Consider the following 17,716-nt stretch of genomic DNA (forward strand, 5'->3'; position numbering starts at 1 on the left):
CTGCCTGATTTAATCCTTTTTTCTACAAAGTTAACTATTCTGCAAGCTATAAATTTCATGTGATGCCCTTGAATCCCATTCTAGAAATCATCATATTTCTTTTCTCTTTGTTCTTGGGTACCTTCACAAGGGTAGGATAAAGGCACCTGGCTTTTATTCAGAGCCAACCCCTCTTCAGTTAGAAAAAAAACTTCAGTCACTGGATAGTGAGCTTGTGCTCTTGGGTTTCTAGAACTGGAATGCTCCTTTGATTGTTTTGAAATTATAGTTCTCAGTCCTCAAAACAAAGAGTAATGCTAAATCAAAATTCAGCTTTAGAAATTGAATATTTTGGAGTAGTATGTATTGTTGTGGCAGTTTGCAAGGATGACATTCCCGAGGTAACTGTGGTGCAGATGGTTGAAATCTCTGCCACAGGGAGCTCTGCACAGATAGGTCAGGGAGGTAAATTCATTTAAACTGACTTGGTCATCATCTTGTATTTAAATTGAGGTGAAAGGCTCCGCCACCCCTGTAGACAGCTCTTGGCTTCTCCATATTTAATCAGCAGCAGAAGTGGGTCTTAGTCATAGATACTATAATGCCATAAGCAAAAATGTGCAGAAGCAGAGAGTGGTTGTTAACAGAGCGCATTATCAGTGACATTAACGAAGTTATCTCAAGCTAGATCACCTGAGTGCACAGTCTACAATGTTTATTTAGTGATACATTGGAGCTTCAAATTTTGCACCTTCCATTTTTACATAGATAATTAGTAACAAGTTCTGCATTATAACCCAAGAGCACAGAGTTATTAACTGGTGGCTGGGCTCTAGTCGATGCAGACATGGAGAAACGTTTCTTAAAAATTTGAAATGATCCTTATAATATTTTACATATAGATTATTTCCTTTCACAGAAAAATGAGATATTGGGCATATCTTGTCTGACAAAAATATTAGACCTTGTTTAATTTTTTTCCCTGCTCTTATACTTTGTTGTTCTTCTGTACCAGTGAGTATCCCTGTGCAGCTCATGTGTGTGAGGTGTGATGTGCAACAGGCAAGCACAGTGCACGTTGTGCAGGTGCTTGTGATGGATTGAAGAGAATTCCATATTCTCTTTCTCAGCAGGTGGACATTCTTTAAAGCCACTCCTAATGTAAGTGACTGTTGGGATAGTATGCAGAAAATTCCTGCTGCTGGCAATAGCTTTCATGGAATAGGAAGACATCTGTTGTACTGAAATCATGAACCTCATTCTGGATTTCCCTCTGAAGCAAAACGGTTTGCTCTTGCCACTGCTTTAATTTCTCTGGTTTAGGAACTTGAAGTGCACAGAGAGCAGCCTTTTAGTTCAGGAAAATAACCTCTAGAACCAGCGACACAAATCTATCATAATTAGTCATCGGAGAATCTGAATAAATATAAAATTACCATGGAGTAGGAGGCAGGCATATGTGGTATTCAAAACACACAGAGTGTAAAATGATGTTATTGTTGCCTTTAGAAACAGTTCAAAGTAGTCTGCATTAGAAAGAGCTGATAAGCAGAATGACAAAAGCTTGTTTCATGAGTGATTCCAAGCAGCGGTGGTTTTCTGATCAGCTGATGCTGCAGCTATTTTGGGTATTCCACAGATCATGATTACATACACGGGGAATGATTGGAGGCAGCAAATATGGTAAGTGAGCCAGGAATCCTGGGACATGCTCTGTTACTAACTTAATAGTCTTACGATCCCTTGTCCTTTGCCATTTTAATAGCCAAGGGAAGTCTAACAAGTGACTGTGCTTAGTTATTTTTTCCTTTTATTTATTTTTTTTTTTAAAGGAAAAAAAAAAAGTAAACCCACTTCCTGAGGCCACTATTTTTAGCAATGGAGCAGTGTCCAAAGTGTTAACTAATTGAGTCATCAGGTTTCATATCTGGCCACAGAAAATGGCAGTGGAAGAGGGAGAATGCTTTCCAGAACAAGTAAGCATTTGTGGATTCTGAAATTAGAGTGAAGTCTGCAATATAGAGTTTCTTGTCTTAGTGTTTTAAGTCTTTGACTGTATGAGACAAAGCTGGATGTAGGAAGAGGTACATTTCAGCTTGTTTGGTGTATTTTGTGTTCTGAGGGTTGGATTATGGTATAGGCTGAGGCAGCAGTCAGATGGTATATGGAATTATTTGTTCTCTCCTTATCAATGGCTGCATTCTGCTCAGGGCACTCTGTAGGAGATGCCGATTAAAGTTGCAGGAACATTTTGTAACGTCGTCTTCTGTGATCAGGGCCTTAAGTAACCTAGATATACTTAAAAATTTGTACACTGAAATGTTTTAGCAAATCTTGTGTATTTTGGAAAAAAATAAAAAAAAGAAATCTATGCTCTTAAGGCGTATTTATGAAATAAAACACGTCTTCTGCTGACAATCCGTAGGTCAATTAAACTTCAAAAGGAACCGGCTACTATTACGCTAGTAGTGACCTGTAAGGAGGCACCCGTCTCGCTCTTACAGGAATGGTCCCATTGACCTCCAAGGGGCTCCTTGTGTGATTTAAAAATTCCTCAAGTGAGTAAGTGGCTGTGAAATGACACCCCTATACTCTGGGCTCTGAAGTTCTGCATAGCCTGAGTTATTCACATCAGCTAAAAACACAAAGTTAAAACAATTGTTTTCCCAGCTGCTTTACTGCAGAATTAAAATACCAGGTTCCCAGGAAAGTGTGATATTGTGTTATTATTTTAATATTGATGCGTGACAGGCTTTGTGGAAGTGTCAGTTAATGGCAGCACTTTTCTTAGTTAGAGATATTACCTGATGTGGCACCCAGCAGTTTACTAACTAATTTCAGTATCAGCAACAGCTTTGTGCTCTGAAAAAATATTGCAGTGAATTCTCTTAAACATGTTCATTGCTGTTTACTTGCTGTCAACACAGGACTGGGTGATTGTTCCCTGTTAAAAACCATCTTTGAATATCTGATTGTTTACTGGTGATGCTATTCATGTTTGTAAATTCATTTCCACCAGTAATTTCAAAACTATGGAGACTTTTATTTAGGGCATTTTCTTTGTGAAGCCTTCTCTGGCATGAGAGTTTTGATAGATTCAGATGCTTTACGGTACTTGACAAAACTCTATTTTTTCTGACTTGAGAATATTATTTGCTGTCTCCTGTTTTTTAGCACAATAGTGTCAATCTTCAAGGTGATAAACATCTTTGCTGACAGTTTATATGAGTCCCAGCAGTACAGAATGTGATACAGTTCTGCTGGTTTCTGTGTGCAACAGTTTGTAGAGCAAACTGAGGATGTCGCTGCCTTCGGGCCGTGGCATTGGCAATGCGCTGCTCGGCACTACGCTCTGCCCCTCTCTGTTGCAACGGAATGGTATTTATTCTTGCTTTACAGGGTTTTGTTACAAGTTGCATAGAAACTGGTTATTCTGTTAGTATATATTGTTTATTGATGGTGCAGTAGCTATTTGAAATAGAGCTGAGCCACGGAGAATGGGTACAGTATACATTTGTGGGTTTTTTTTTCTTGCTGTTTGGGTTTGTTGTTTTTTTTTTTTTTGTAAATTCTGTTTTCATCCATACATATTTGAATCACATCATACACATTTAAATCTATTATAGGTTGCCATGCATATTTGAAGTGTAAGGGAGAAACAAGCTCTGCTTCACTGTGTGTTTGTCCTGGCTATTCAGAAGTGATACATTAATTAACTTCATATAGTAATGGCTCATTCTACCATCACACGCTAGGGGAGATTACTGTGTAGAGATAGTAGGCAGAATTGTTGGCCATAACTTATTTCTGTAAGTGTGCAATAAGCTGATATTTGCTTTAATGTTTAAACTAAAAACTAATTCTAAAACTGTGTTTATTAAAATAATAAAGGTAAAGTCTTTTAGTCCAATTTGGGAAGTGTTAATTCATTAGCAAAATATCATTATTTTCCTATTAAACAATTATGTGTTTTCCAAACATACGTCATTCTGATGCTAAGAAGCAGTTGTAATTTTCAGATTAAAATCAACTATGAAGTCTGATTAAAGTGAAGTACAGTGTTCATTTTCAAAAAAATTAGAAGTCCCTCCTGAGATGTTCAAATCATCACGGTTCTTTGACAGAATTCTGTCTAATGTGGAGTGGCTTCGAAAGCCAGAAAAATACTATTTCAGCTCTATAACTGAAAAGTGACCATGTGAAAATGACACCTTCTAATCTGCAGTGATTTATCTGCATATTTGGTAATTTTATTTCACTGTAAGAAAAAAAATGAGCTATGTCGTGTTTTCCTTCACCCTCTGTTCATCTCAAAGACTGCATAGAGCTAAGCATGTTCTCGCTATTACTGTTTTCATGCTGTTTGTAAGTGTAAATCCTGATCCTAGCCTTGCCTCCATGGTGGTTTAGACTCCTTCTCCTCTTTCAAAACAGAATTACGTATTTAAGTCAGTAATTGAGTCTAGTTTAAAACTTCTGATAACAATTGCAGGGCTCTGACTTGTAGTTGTTGCTCATGGATTTTGGTGCTTGGGCTGGGATAAGCCCACTATCAAATCCGTTTCACCTAGGCAGCCTCAACAAATGCCATCACAGAACTTTCCATGCCATTTCACAAGTTTGTGGCAGTGAATGTCAGCGTTTAATCACAGAGGCGGAGAGCGCAGTGCTGGGCTATGTGCAGACTGCTGTCTCTCCTGTGCCCGGCCCCACTGCTCCGTGCGGGCCACACAGCGTTGCTGCCCATGGTATAAGGCATCATGTCGGGGAGAAGGAAGACAAGTTTTCCTTAGTGCTTCTAGCAGTAATAAATGGCAGTGTGTCTAACAGCTGCTCTGGTTTGCCTTGCCTTTGGGGTTTAGAGGAATGCAGCGAATTACAGAATGCATCTGGAGTTGTTGGGTCCTATCCATGACAGCAGAATCAAACGGAACACAAGATATGAGAGGTTATGGTCAGTAGGGAGATTCAGCTCCTGTAGAAGAACACGACCAAGCCAACTCAGCCCAGAGTATTCTCCAATAGGTCTTGTACCTGTCTGGATCATGTTTAAAGTTGTTTCCCTGCAGGTTGCTTAGCTCCTGCATCCTGTGAGCAACTGCCCTCATGAGTTTGGCAAGTACTATCTGGTATTTTCTGCTCCTGAAGCACCAAAACTACCTCAGCCAGTCTCTGGCTCTAGGGAGATGTTCGAGTCCTTTGGTTTATTCAATCCATTGATTCTTTCTCATTGTACCAGGGCACACATATATTTCACAGCATTTCTACAAATAGGTGTCAGGACTGATTGTTCTGTAAATGTTACAAGCTGTCCTAAGGTTAATTGCTATGACAAAGCTCATGTGATGCCCCCAGCCAGCCCTGCAGAACTGTTACCAAGTTTATGGGGTTTTGCAAATCCTGCCCCAGGAGTCCTCTTAGTACCTGGAAGCTGTTTAGATAATTTCCACTGATCCTTCAGATTCTGTATCTGCTACATGGGCTTTTCCAGCTTGGACTCTCTTCAAACTAAGTATTTAGGTATGTAAATTGGAAGAGGCTCTCTGCTTCCAACAGAGGTCATAATCCCTGCTAGGAGACCTATACTTTGGCATCTATAAACTGATAAAAGTTTGTAATTCCTGTAAGAATCCTGAACAACATGCCGAAAAATTGAAAACTCTAGTAGATAGCTTTAAAACTAGCCATTCAAATGCCTCTTAAGCCTACAAAGATATAAACTTTAATTACATGTGGGATTTGCAATGCTTGCTGTGTAAATTGATGTTTCTGCTTGTGTTTTTTGCCACCTTAGAAATGGCTTGCCTGGTTTACCTAAAACAATCTTTCAATTTAAAGATGTTCAAACTTCTAAGGCAGAATTATTTTGCTTTTGAATGAGAGATGCATTCAAAAAGAGCGAAGGAAATTTCTGACTTCACTGTACTGAAAGCTCTTAATAGATTGGCTACAGAAGAAGTTATGTAGCTTGTCTGCAGTTCCTATAGCTTGTTATCTACAATATTTTTAGGAAATGCTTATGTGTGTTACACTTCTACTGACATGCAGTTTGCTCTACTTTATGACCAGTAACTTCCACTTCATCTGATTGAAACCTATTTACATAATATTTTTGTAGTGAGCTCATTTTGAGTGAATAAAATATCTCTCCTTAGAATCAGAAATATTATTTGATTTATGCTTATACTACTTTTTTCCCCATCTGAAATTATAGACAAACAAATATGCTTTAAAAAATTGCTGATTTTTTTTTCCCCTCCCCTTTAGAGTATCCTAATTCTAAAATCAGAGAACAGAGAACAGGAAGTGGACCAACTGACATAATTCATGCAGTGATCTGAAGAATGTGACTTTGGCTTTAAATTTGAGCCTGAGCTGTGCTGAAATTATCTCCGTGCTCACTGGGTAGTCAGGTTCTGAGAGAAAAATAGCAGGGAGATCAATGGCATCTCATCTAGTTCGACATATAAGAGAGTTATCATCTTCAGGTGAATATAAACATAAGAAGAAACCCTCGAAGCACATCTAGCTTTTCTCTAGGTCTTTGTGACCGTGGTAGCAGTTATGAAAGCCAGTGATTTATTTTTCACTTGTAAATGTATGATAGGAAAACTTCAGAGAGTGAGAGATGAGTCATTGCAGGCTCAGAAATTTCTTCCCAGAGTTTGAAATAAACTTCTAGAAGTTGAGGCTGTCAGCCTGGGGAATGAATCTTGAATTTTAGATGCTCAAATCTTTTGCCCTCAACTGTATCAGATGCTTTTCATTGATTATATATGTGCGTTGGTCACGAAAGGCCTGGATCATCCCCTGATTGTGCAATTCTAATGGAGTGCAGTGATTCGCTGGTGAAACCAGTGATTTTTACTGGTTTTGAACAGAGTGTGTCCCAATTTACCTTGTCATTTAAGTTTGTCTTTTCCTACAGGGTACTTTTATAGCTGAAAAGTCAATATTAAAGGAATCTTATTTTCCCATTAAAAGGAAATACTTCTTGTGATTTGTTATTAATGCATAATTAGACAGATTGTGTGTCATACAGGTGTGCATTGATTTTGTAGTCCTGGAAAATTAGGATCTTGCTTTTAGTGTTGTTAATTTAACACATTTGTATAAGTAATCGTTTTCATAAATTCTTTAGGTGAAGCTGACACATCAAACTTGTGTTTCAAAGTCTCAAAACCCCACCTGTGCAAACTGGCAAAGAGTATTGGAAGTTGTGTAGAGCCTCACCTCCTATCTGAACCTTGTCCCTGTGGGATGGGTTTGATCTCAGTTCAAGTGTTTTCTGTTGGGTTGTCAGATGTTGATTTTGTTAGAATTGCAGTTAAATCATTCTGTATTTGTTGAATATCTGCGGTGACCAGTAAATAGTATGGAGATGACAGCTTTAGTGGCATTTTCAACTTGTAACATGTTGAACATAATATCCATGTGGATGTTAGGCAAGAGTTTCCCATCTAGCTCTGCGTGTGTCTACTGTGCCCTGGAAATCACAACCCCTTTTGCTCCTTGTGGAAAATTAGAATAACAGCAGCTAACTTTCATTTCTATCTTGTGCTGGAACTTTCTTAGGAAGCAGTTGTTCAGGCATTTAAAGACACCCAGGGCTGGATAAGTTGCATCATAAACCACAGGACTGAGTAGATTTATGGTCTACTGAAATGACTGTGTGTATAAGGTCTAACTTATACAGTAGGAAAGCTGCATCACAGCTTCACAAGAGATGTGTGTCATTGGAAGCAAACAACTTGCTCTAGACCTCGTGATGCTGTTAAAGGCAGTGATAAGCACCTCTGGTACTAGAAGCTGTGAATGTTTTTGTACATACCAGCCTTAACATCTCAGGGTCTGGGTCCTTTTCAGCCATCTTCCACTCAATACAGGTAGTTCATTTTCAGTGGTAATAGTGAGCCACAGATTCAGCATTTTGCCAAGACAGTCTCTAACAGGTAGAGTGCTGCAAGTGGTCTTGAAAATGGTTTATACTAAACCTGCATGTCAGAGACTTACCTTGTCTCGTGGCCTAGTAAGGACAGAGGCTTATTTGTTTGCTTGGATGTTTTCCTGGTTTGGTTAAGGATTTCTAGAAAGAAGGAGCTGAATCTAAAATGTATTTTCCACACTATTTTGAACTGCTTAAATGCGTGGTTTTCAGGAAATATTTTCTTTACAAGCACGTTACGACTGACTGCTGTACAGGAATAGAGCCTCAGTTGTTGCAAATACAGTTGATTATAGATTCATATACAACTTTTTCCAGAAGTATGAGGTATTTTAGTCTTCACTGGGGTGACCAAGAAGAGGGGTTTCACGCAGCCTGTAGCCAGTGTAGTTTTTAACTCATGGAAAATGTATCATAGTCACATAGCCGGAATAGGGCCAGCTACGGCGACATTCTGAATATACAAAATATGATCAAAGTTGATTATTAAGTTGCATGGCAGGGCAAACAATTAGAAGGATTTGTGTGGGTTTTGATCAATAATATAATATTCAGAATAACCAAAAGATGTTTCCTTTGAATTGTCACGCAGTAGGAATGGAGCTTTTCCTGTCGCCCTGTGGTTGTGTTGAGGGCTGTGATCCCAAAAGCATCTCTCTAAAGGATAATTAACAGCAGAGCTGCAGATAGCAGTTGGCCTCAGGCTGTCACATTCTTATCAGAAGGAAACACGTATGGTAGTATGGTATGTAAAGTATGAGTACAGCTGTAATTGTTTGCACAAAGAGGATCATCACCTTCTCTTTTGGTGCAGCCAGCCTGCTTTCTGATAAAGGAGATACAAATGAGGTTTTTTTAATACAGATTTGATTATGAGGTAGTAGGGAGATAAAAAGGATACAGACACCTGGAGGATGGATGAAGAGCCTCCCCAGGAAAGTGATATGGCTGGTTTATTTCACATCATTCATACATTGCTGTTAACTGGCCACGATTGTTTATTTGAAATAAAATTACATTCCTTACCAAGTAACTGTAACACATTTGCTTGCAAGAAAGTTCTAAATTAACATATGAACAAAATCTAAGAAATGTCAAGGACCTCCAGTTTCCAGTGTAGTGCTCAGTGCCCATCAGATTTGAGCCTTACTGCAAAAAAAATGCCATCAGTTGCTGTAAGCCCACCCATATAAAAATAAACAAAAATGTTATCATCTGTTTCCTCGGATCATCTCATGCTGCTGCAAGACTAGTTTTGTTGAGTACATTTCCAAATGGAAGTAATGTAAGTTCATCCCTTCAAATGAGGTAATTGCCTCCCCCCACAACAAATGTTAGGCATGGTTAGCATCTTTTTGTTGGGACTCAAGCCAGAATGCATCCTACTATGGCACAATGGGAACCTGCTGGGGGTTTCCCTTCACAACAGCTACTGTTAAAGATGGAGTGAAAAACAAAATGCTGCTCCCAATGTAAAAAAAGACTGGATTTTTAATCTGAAAAAGAAGCCACTGTAAGCAGAACACAAAGGAAAGAGAGATGAGCGTAATAAAAATGCCATCAGTATGCGATGGGACCTGTGCTCGTTGAAAATAATGCCTTTGCACTTTTGAGGGTTCATTAAATGAAACATACTCTCCATTTTCTGAGAGGACTCTCTCTATTCCATAGAAAAGACCAGACCCCATGTTGACAGTCAGTGCAAATTTTCTAACATTTTTTGTCTGTCCTTGTGTTAAATAGTCTCTTACTTTGCTGGGAGCTCTTGGAAAAAAAAAGGTTGTGAATACGTATTTGCTAGCGTGAGTCAGCATCACAATTTTCTTTTTTTAAATGGGGGCTTAAGATAATATCCAAGTGACTTAGGAATTAGTTTTTCCTGTAACAGAAATGTTTTTGACTCGCATAGCTTTTCCTCAAAATGGAGAAACAGTTCTCAGGTCTTAACCTGCACGTCACAGGGCTCTGCTGTCCATTGTGCGGCATGACTTGACAACTTCTAGGGTAAACAAGGGTTGGGAAATTTAGGTTTATTCAGCCTCAGTCCCTTCCAGAGATGTCTCTGGGATGAAGGCTGTTGAAACAAGCTCCAGACTGGAAAACCTGTTGAGAGCTGCGGGCAGCCCAGAGTCTGCAAGCTCATCAGCCTGCTGTACATTACAGAATTGGATTTTTATAGTTTAGTACATTAAAGGAAAATACAAAAATTTAGAAGGAATACACATTGCATAAAAACTGCATTCATTAGCCAATCACCTGCTTTTACGCATTTCTTAAAACTAGAAATAGTTCCTCTTTCTTCCAAGAAAGTACAGGGGAGGGGGGAGAAGTTGTGCAATCTGTGAATAAAAAGCCTGATATTATGCATCCATCAGTACTGGTACTCTCATAAATTAACTGTTTATTAAATATTGTCTAAATAGCCATTCTATAATTAAATGCTATGCACAGGGTCTGAGGTCTGTATCTCCAAGAATTAAAAATCTTGTTAGAATTTTGCTTTTTAATTTGAGTCTGGATCTAGAGATTGAAAAGTTAGCATCCTCAGGGAGCAGCACAAGAGGGAGCAGGGAAAGGCTTTGGGGATACAGCCTGACAACTGGGTTCCTGTGCAAACACACAAGCTTCGTGGCTGACTGCAAGAACATTGAAGATTCTGGGTGCTTTGATGTATGTGCCATGTCTGCTGTTCTCTTGATATTTGTCAAGACAGTGGAGAATCAAAAGCCAATTTTCCTCTTCATGTTGGGTTTGATTACAAAAACACCCCATATCAGAATACATGACTAGTATAGACTATGCCTCTCCCAGGAATATTGAGGTTCAAATAATTAGTATTGGAGAAAATGCTTATTAAGTCTGTTAATGGAATGTCCTCTAGCCATGCTGGCTGTGTGGGGTTTGTCTTTCGGATGCCAGCTAGTGTGGAAGGTGGAATTGGGTACATCAAGAATAGTTCCCCACAGAGGGAGCGCTTATCTGTGCAGGTGGACCTGAGTGATGGTTGGTAACCTAAAATCCGTTTGTCCCCTCCTGTGTTTTTAATGCATTTTATATAATAGGTTCTTGATCAGTCTTTGACACGGGCTTCCAGGCATGATGACAATTCATATATATATAATTATTAACATTATTGTTACGCTTGTTTGATTTTTGAGTCCTTCAGTGATTTGAGCCTAGGCTCTGATGTTACTCCTGTCTCTTCAATACAAAGGCAATTACAAGCTCTATGAGGGTCTCAAAGAGGCTTTGTTTTAAACAGAACAGTGCCAATTGGAAATGACATTTTTCTGCTCTACTCTGGTATCTTTTTTAAAAAAATATATAATTTAGGCTTAAAATAGAAATGTAAAGTTGAGAAAACTTTAGGTTCAGAAATGTGAAAATTTTGGTTTGATGTTTTTGATCAATTTTGACTGATCCCTATGCTTAGTTTTTGGGAAATTTGGATAGCATTTATTGGTTCTTCTGGGTTTTGGAAGTGGAATATCTCAAAACCAAGGGTATTTGAGACATTTTAAAAGGTAAAAAAAAGTTTGAAACTCTGTTCTCTATCTGAGCACTTCTGGTGTAATGCTTTGGTCACAGAGAAAGTAATGCTGCTTTTAGAGAGGCTGGAATTGATTTTGGTTTCCAAAGATGCTGGCTGTCTGTTCTCTCTAATTATTATTGCTTGTTTCTGCTCATGGCAGAGACTGTAATGGATGGAGAGAATCCCAGAAGCCTCGCTAAACTTTTTGCACACTGGTACAACCTCAGTCTGTTATCCCTCTGTGCAAATCTCAAAATTTCTGTGTCTCGTGGCCCAGAAAGGGTGAGTTAAGCAGCCTCAGCTGAGTTAATCTAGTCTGAGGGCTGGGGAGTTTTAGCCCAGGTCAGATAAAAAGGTTTTCCCCCATTTCTTGGTGCATAGTGATGTGTTTCACCCTGCCTACTAAGGCAGCTCAAAGTTTCACAAACTAGCTCACTTCACATTCAAGTAACTGGAAACCAGTAAGGTGGAAACTGGAAGTGCCAACTCAGATCAGCTGAAGTGTGGGAGAGTTTGTGCTGTTCCTGGCATGCTGTTAAATGGCAGCTTCTCTGGGTGCTTCCCAGTTGTGGTTGTAGTGCCAGCACGTGTCGGTGCTGGTGCTTCTGTGCAGTGCCCTTTGTGCTGGGAGCCTATCTGAGCCCAGGGTGCTGTGCCCAGGGCTCCCCAGCCCCGCCACTCAGGTTCCAACCTGGCTGCTGGTGTCAGTGGTGCTTCTGGACAGTTTGAGCAAAAGGAGTAAGTTTTGAGTGGTGACTTGCAAAGAAGGCCCTGCTTTTTGCTGGAGGGATTTCAGGATTTGTGCATTGCTTAGCGGCACCTGAGCTAGCTTGGTTTGAAACACTTCTATACATCCCCAGGCTGGAAGCGTGACCTAGCCTTTGTCCTTCCTCCCCTGAGCAAGCAAGTGCTTCCACGAGAAGTCCTTAAAAGACATTGGCATTGCTCTTTCTCTACAGTGGAAGAGCCGTTAGCTATTAATGTGAATATCAGCTATTTATCACTCCTGCCTGCAGACTGACAGCCACCTCCATTTTGTTTGAGCAGTTCAAAAGGTTTAAATGTTTCTGAGTATGAGCAGCACTTCTTGTCCTGCATCCATTAATATGACTGGCGGGAGCTGATTTTCCATAGTAAGCTGCTCTGGTGCATCCCTTCCCCACCCAGCAGCAGCTGTAAACACTGATGTTAATTATCATCCACCTGCTGACTGTGCCAAACAGACATGCCATTACTCTGGGACAAAAAAAGGCTCCCAGTCTATTAAGTCCTCCCTCATACCTTTGGTAATGCTGATAAAATGCTGACCTGTTTTTTACCCCAGTGGCTGCCGTTGCTAAGCGCTGGGAATATGACCTGTCTCCTGTAATAATCTGCATTGCACAGTTCAGATGATCTTCCAAATGTGAAACTGTTTTACTGCACCTCTCAAGGCAGCTGTTTTTGCCCATAGTCTTTACAGTTCTGACCATATAGTTTGTAGCAGCAAACTATAGATAGAGCCAAATTAAACATTGGTACTTGGGATATATTTTGTGGGAAGTACATCACGGAAGCTGACTCGTAATGATCAGCATGGCATGCTTGGAAAATAATTATTAAGAACCAGGAAGGTGGTAAACTAGTAACTTACTGTTGCAAAGTGGAACACCATGTCTGTAAAACTTGGGAGAAAATGAAGAGTCTATAGGTACTGATTCTCTCCTTGGAAGAGAGAGATTCTAGTATTGAAAGTACTAATAAATAGTCTTGTAGCTTGTACAGCTTGTACGAAGAGGAAAGCAGACTTTATACCCACTTACCATTTTGCTGTCATTATGCCCAAGATCACTTCATCTTGCACATGAAGGTGATTTCAGATGGGCTTGAACAGAACATCCCATTTATGGTGGCTGCATTGACAGGAGAAGAGAAAAGTCTGTAGGAAATCTAGAAAATGGGCAATGAAAAAAAAAAATCATTTGAGCACTGAATAAGTAACTGATCTTTGGTGCCAGGATGTTTTTGAATTCTTTCAGCGGTTACTGCTTTTAATTTTTGCACTCTTTTAGTACCTTAAAGGATCATAGGGTACTTAAAGTAGTAGAGATGTAAGCCTATGATGAAATGATAGTGAGGGGAAAAAACCTCACACAGTTCCTGTTATACCAGTGGAGAAGAGGGCACAAAACAATGTGTTGACTGCCCAAGGTGCCAGGGTAAGCACAGATAAGATCAAAGTTTATACAATTTGTACCTCTTGAAAGCTAACCCAGTTCATTCCACTTGCTCTAAGGCAGGATCAGCATTATCTAAACCGTCCTTGGTGGATATTTGCATAACGTGTTGTTAAAACCCTCTGGGGATGGGAATTACTTTCAGTGATCTCTTTCATGACTTAACCAGCCTTTCTGCCATCCTCACATTCAAGCTGAAGTCATCATACAGCAAATTTGCACGGCTATCTTTAAAGCAAGATCTGAAAAAAAAGTAAAATGCAGTTGAGATAATGACACCGTACCTAGGGAATTCTGGCTACTTCACTGACTGTGGACAGACATTGTAAATAAAATCTGCCATAAAATGAGAGAGGATGGAGAAAATAAAACAAAATGTAATCAGACATTAGACTGTAAAATGCTTTGATTTGTAGAACTATGTTTTTTTCATTCAGGTAGTCCAGCACTTCAGTGTCGGGTGTTTATAAATTTGTGCTGGTCTGGTCTGTTCAGCCTGGACACAAAGGTGGTGTGGCACATTTGGAAAGGGCGGAGTGGTTTCCATGGAGTCATCCTGAGCCTTACCACGGTTATCTTCCATGCTGGGTACCAGATGTGTCTCTGGCTACTAGCCTTGCATGTTAGACAGTGCTACATAATTCATGTTTATACATAAAGTCAATTCTTGTGCTGCCCAGTCAGGCAGATAGCCTATTTACACCAGAAGGAGTCTGCATAAGCAAGGAGGGCAGGATTTGACCCATATTTGATAAGGCAGTTTGGGATACTTTTGTGTGTAGTTAAATGTATGTACAATATGTTATATCATTAGTAACTTGTTTGCCAAGAGAATATATTTTTATACTGTGCTATAATTTCTAATGGGACTTTCCTTTTTTTCTTGTAGTCTGACACAAATGCAAGTTACCTGAGAGCTGCTCGAGCTGGCAACTTGGAAAAGGCTCTCGACTACTTAAAAAATGGAGTGGACATCAACATTTCAAATCAGGTTGAAAAAATACTTTTATCAAATTTGCTGGAGAGATACTTTTCTCACCATTTCTCAAATCTGTCTTTATATTTACACTTCATGTTAGTGATAACTTACATGGTTTTTGATGAACCATATTTACGTATTTTATCCAATCAAAACTTTTATTTTTACCCCTTACCAAAACATAATTTCACTTCTACTTGGAGAATGTTGTGCTATTTAATGTTATCTTTCATTCCATTTGTATTACATCAGCTCATGGGACAGCACACAGAACTTGAGGCCCCAGAGCTAGTATATCCTGACTTAATTAATACTCTTTCCTTGTAATATAGTTCTTGTAAAGTTTATGTAAGAATAGTTTTTGGAAGCAGTCCTCTCACTGGGATATAATAATTTGTCTCCTGATATGTTGTTTGCTATGCTGGAAAACCTTTGCCAATCTTTTTCCATTGCTTTTCTTTTTTTTCCCCCCCTTTTTAAAATCAGAATGGGTTGAATGCTCTCCATCTCGCTTCCAAAGAAGGGCACGTAGAAGTTGTCGCTGAACTGATACAGCGAGGTGCCAGTGTTGATGCAGCAACAAAGGTTAGTCAGGCCTATCTAATTGTTCTCTTGTTCACACGGATGGCACGGGCACAAAGTGTCAGTCAACTGATTACAGACATTACTGCAGCAGTAGTTGCTCTTTTTCTGCTGGTGAAGTGGTCTCAATAATTGTTCAATTGAAGCCATCTAGATTACAGTAAATGTCACAAGTTAGTAGGGATGCAATTTACTGAACAAATTGTAGATTTCTGTCTTGGTTTCTGTCTTCTAGAATAACTTATTAGAAGTACTCAGAGTATACTATGACAAGAAATACTATGTTTTAAAGTGAAACACACTCTTGATAGTATTGTCATGTATTCAAGCTCAAGTTTTGTACTCTTCAAAAATTACCATTGCTCATTTCAGAAAGGAAACACAGCATTGCACATAGCCTCCCTCGCCGGACAAGCGGAAGTAGTCAAAGTATTGGTTACGAATCGGGCCAATGTCAATGCACAGTCTCAGGTAAAGTAATATTTTTCCATTTGGTACTATCAAAAACTTTGCTGACATTAAAATCCTTTTCCCCTTATAAACTGCAATATTGGTAAATATGTTTGGTAGATCTCCTTGTATTAATGCTGGTTCTTTAAAACAGGGTATGATAGAGTCAGTAAGAAGAATGTCATCCTGCTCACACTAAAAAAAAAAAGGCATTCCTTTTTTGGTTGTTCCACTCACATTGGTAACTGACAGCAGGTGCAAGGACAAAGTTTAAACAGAGCTACCATTTTATTAGTGAAGCGGGAATTTTAGTGAGTGTAGTGCTGAGTTCATACTCACCTTGTAACTCAACATACAACTAATACATTAAATGCTTCCAGGTCTCCCTCTTCTGCTCTACCCCTTCCCAGGTGGTCAGAGTGGGCAGATCAAGTCTTCCCCGATAGCCATGACAGCGCAGTGAAACGCCAGGTTGTGTTCATGCCTTTTCCCACATGAGATGGCAAACATAAGTTGAGATTAACTTTGAGTTGCCCCTCCTCATTCATCAATAGAGAAAGTATAGAAATAACATATCTGGTTTAAGTTGTCCAGAAGCCACACAGATGCACACCCCTCGAGGTGAAGAAAGCGGAGGTACCTCCAGGGGTGTCTGCAGGACATTGGGAGGGGTTGTGTAACAGGCAGCACAGAAAAGCATTTACCCTTCAGCCTTAGATCTGCCCTCCAGTGTCCTATGAGCTCCTAATTGTTACAGAGTCAGAAGAGAGACTGACAGAACAGGAGAGAGAGAGAACTTGTTCAGATGAAAAGGATCCTGTTTCACACAATTCAGTGTCTCTGGCTTAATCGAGCTCATCCCCTTTGCTTGTACAAGGAGGTACTGCAAACATACACAGAGCTTTTAAGTTGGGTCAAGTCCTTTGGATGAATGTTTAGGTCAATTATAGAAAATGTGAAATAAGAAAAAATGGTGCTGGTGTTAAGAGCAAAGCAGCAAAATGAAACAGAGGAAAACTCAGGCTCAAAAAAAATGCATAAAGCACAGATTGTTGCAAGGAGGGTGGCTGTGCCGTGGGAGGTGTCCCTGCACTGTGCTCCAACCCCGTTCTCCCTGCTCAGGGGCTGGCAGGCAGCGTCACAGACAGGGATCACATTAAGAGATGGTCTGTTCATCTGGCCCAGTGATGCCATTCTTCTGTGTTATAAAGATGTGGGCATGGTAGAAAATGTTTTTTAAAAAGGGAAATTTAAATATGTACATTTTAAATAAACTTTTTTTTAAAATGATCTCTCAAATAATATGAACAGTTCAACTGAATCTGTTTCAAGAATGTTAGTTACCTGTGATCTGTATTTCATGTTTCCTTCACCCAAACAAAGAAAATGGGCTACTCAGTTCTCTTTTCTTATTCTTTCATACTAGCTCAATACTGCAATATTTGGTTCCAGGCATCATATAACTAGAATTCAAAGAGAACAACAACAACAGCAAAAAATAGTTTTAAGTACAATCTTCAATGACTGTTAAGAAGTAAAACAAAGCAGAATATTTACAGTGGTTTTCTCATTAAAGAAATAAAAGTAACTTTGAAAGAATCTTTACTGGTTGTGTTTGAGAACTTGTGTATTCAGCCCTAAAACTAAAAATGAGGTTGTAAACATCTTATGTAACTGCATTGGCCATACACCCTAAGGTTTTGCCACCTGTTAGCCTTATTTTGCTAACATATGGGAATTAAAGATTTCCACCCCCCTCCCTGCCCCCCTTATAGATGCCTTTATCTTTGCTTGAGAGACATGTATATTGCCATTCCCCACCAACACCTGGCAATGAGATGTTCCAGTTGGGATTAGTCATTCTGGGGACGTCCCTGGACCTCCCTGCTACCAAACTGCCCCTGGACCAGCTTTTTCTGTGGTACTGACCATCACTTGAGCCTTCCTAAAGCTTAGAATAAAGTTCTGCATACCCACAAAGAGAACACCCAAAGATGTTTGTATGCTTGTTTTTGTTTTGCTGCTGACCCTGT

At 39.5% G+C, this 17,716-nt stretch overlaps 1 protein-coding gene across 1 annotated transcript in view; it reads left to right on the forward strand.

Annotated features, from left to right (window-relative positions):
* ANK3 (ankyrin 3) overlaps positions 1-17,716 on the forward strand; it is a gene marked incomplete at its 5' end in the record, with an annotated part of 202,701 nt that overhangs the window by 43,235 nt on the left and 141,750 nt on the right. Inside the window, 3 exons of the mRNA XM_082052678.1 lie at positions 14,562-14,663; positions 15,138-15,236; positions 15,606-15,704. Of these exons, the coding sequence (XP_081908804.1) occupies positions 14,562-14,663; positions 15,138-15,236; positions 15,606-15,704 (300 nt within the window). The remainder of the gene's footprint in view (positions 1-14,561; positions 14,664-15,137; positions 15,237-15,605; positions 15,705-17,716) is intronic.

Source organism: Streptopelia decaocto, assembly GCF_964273445.1.
Source record: "Streptopelia decaocto genome assembly, chromosome: 5".
Taxonomy (NCBI): domain Eukaryota; kingdom Metazoa; phylum Chordata; class Aves; order Columbiformes; family Columbidae; genus Streptopelia; species Streptopelia decaocto.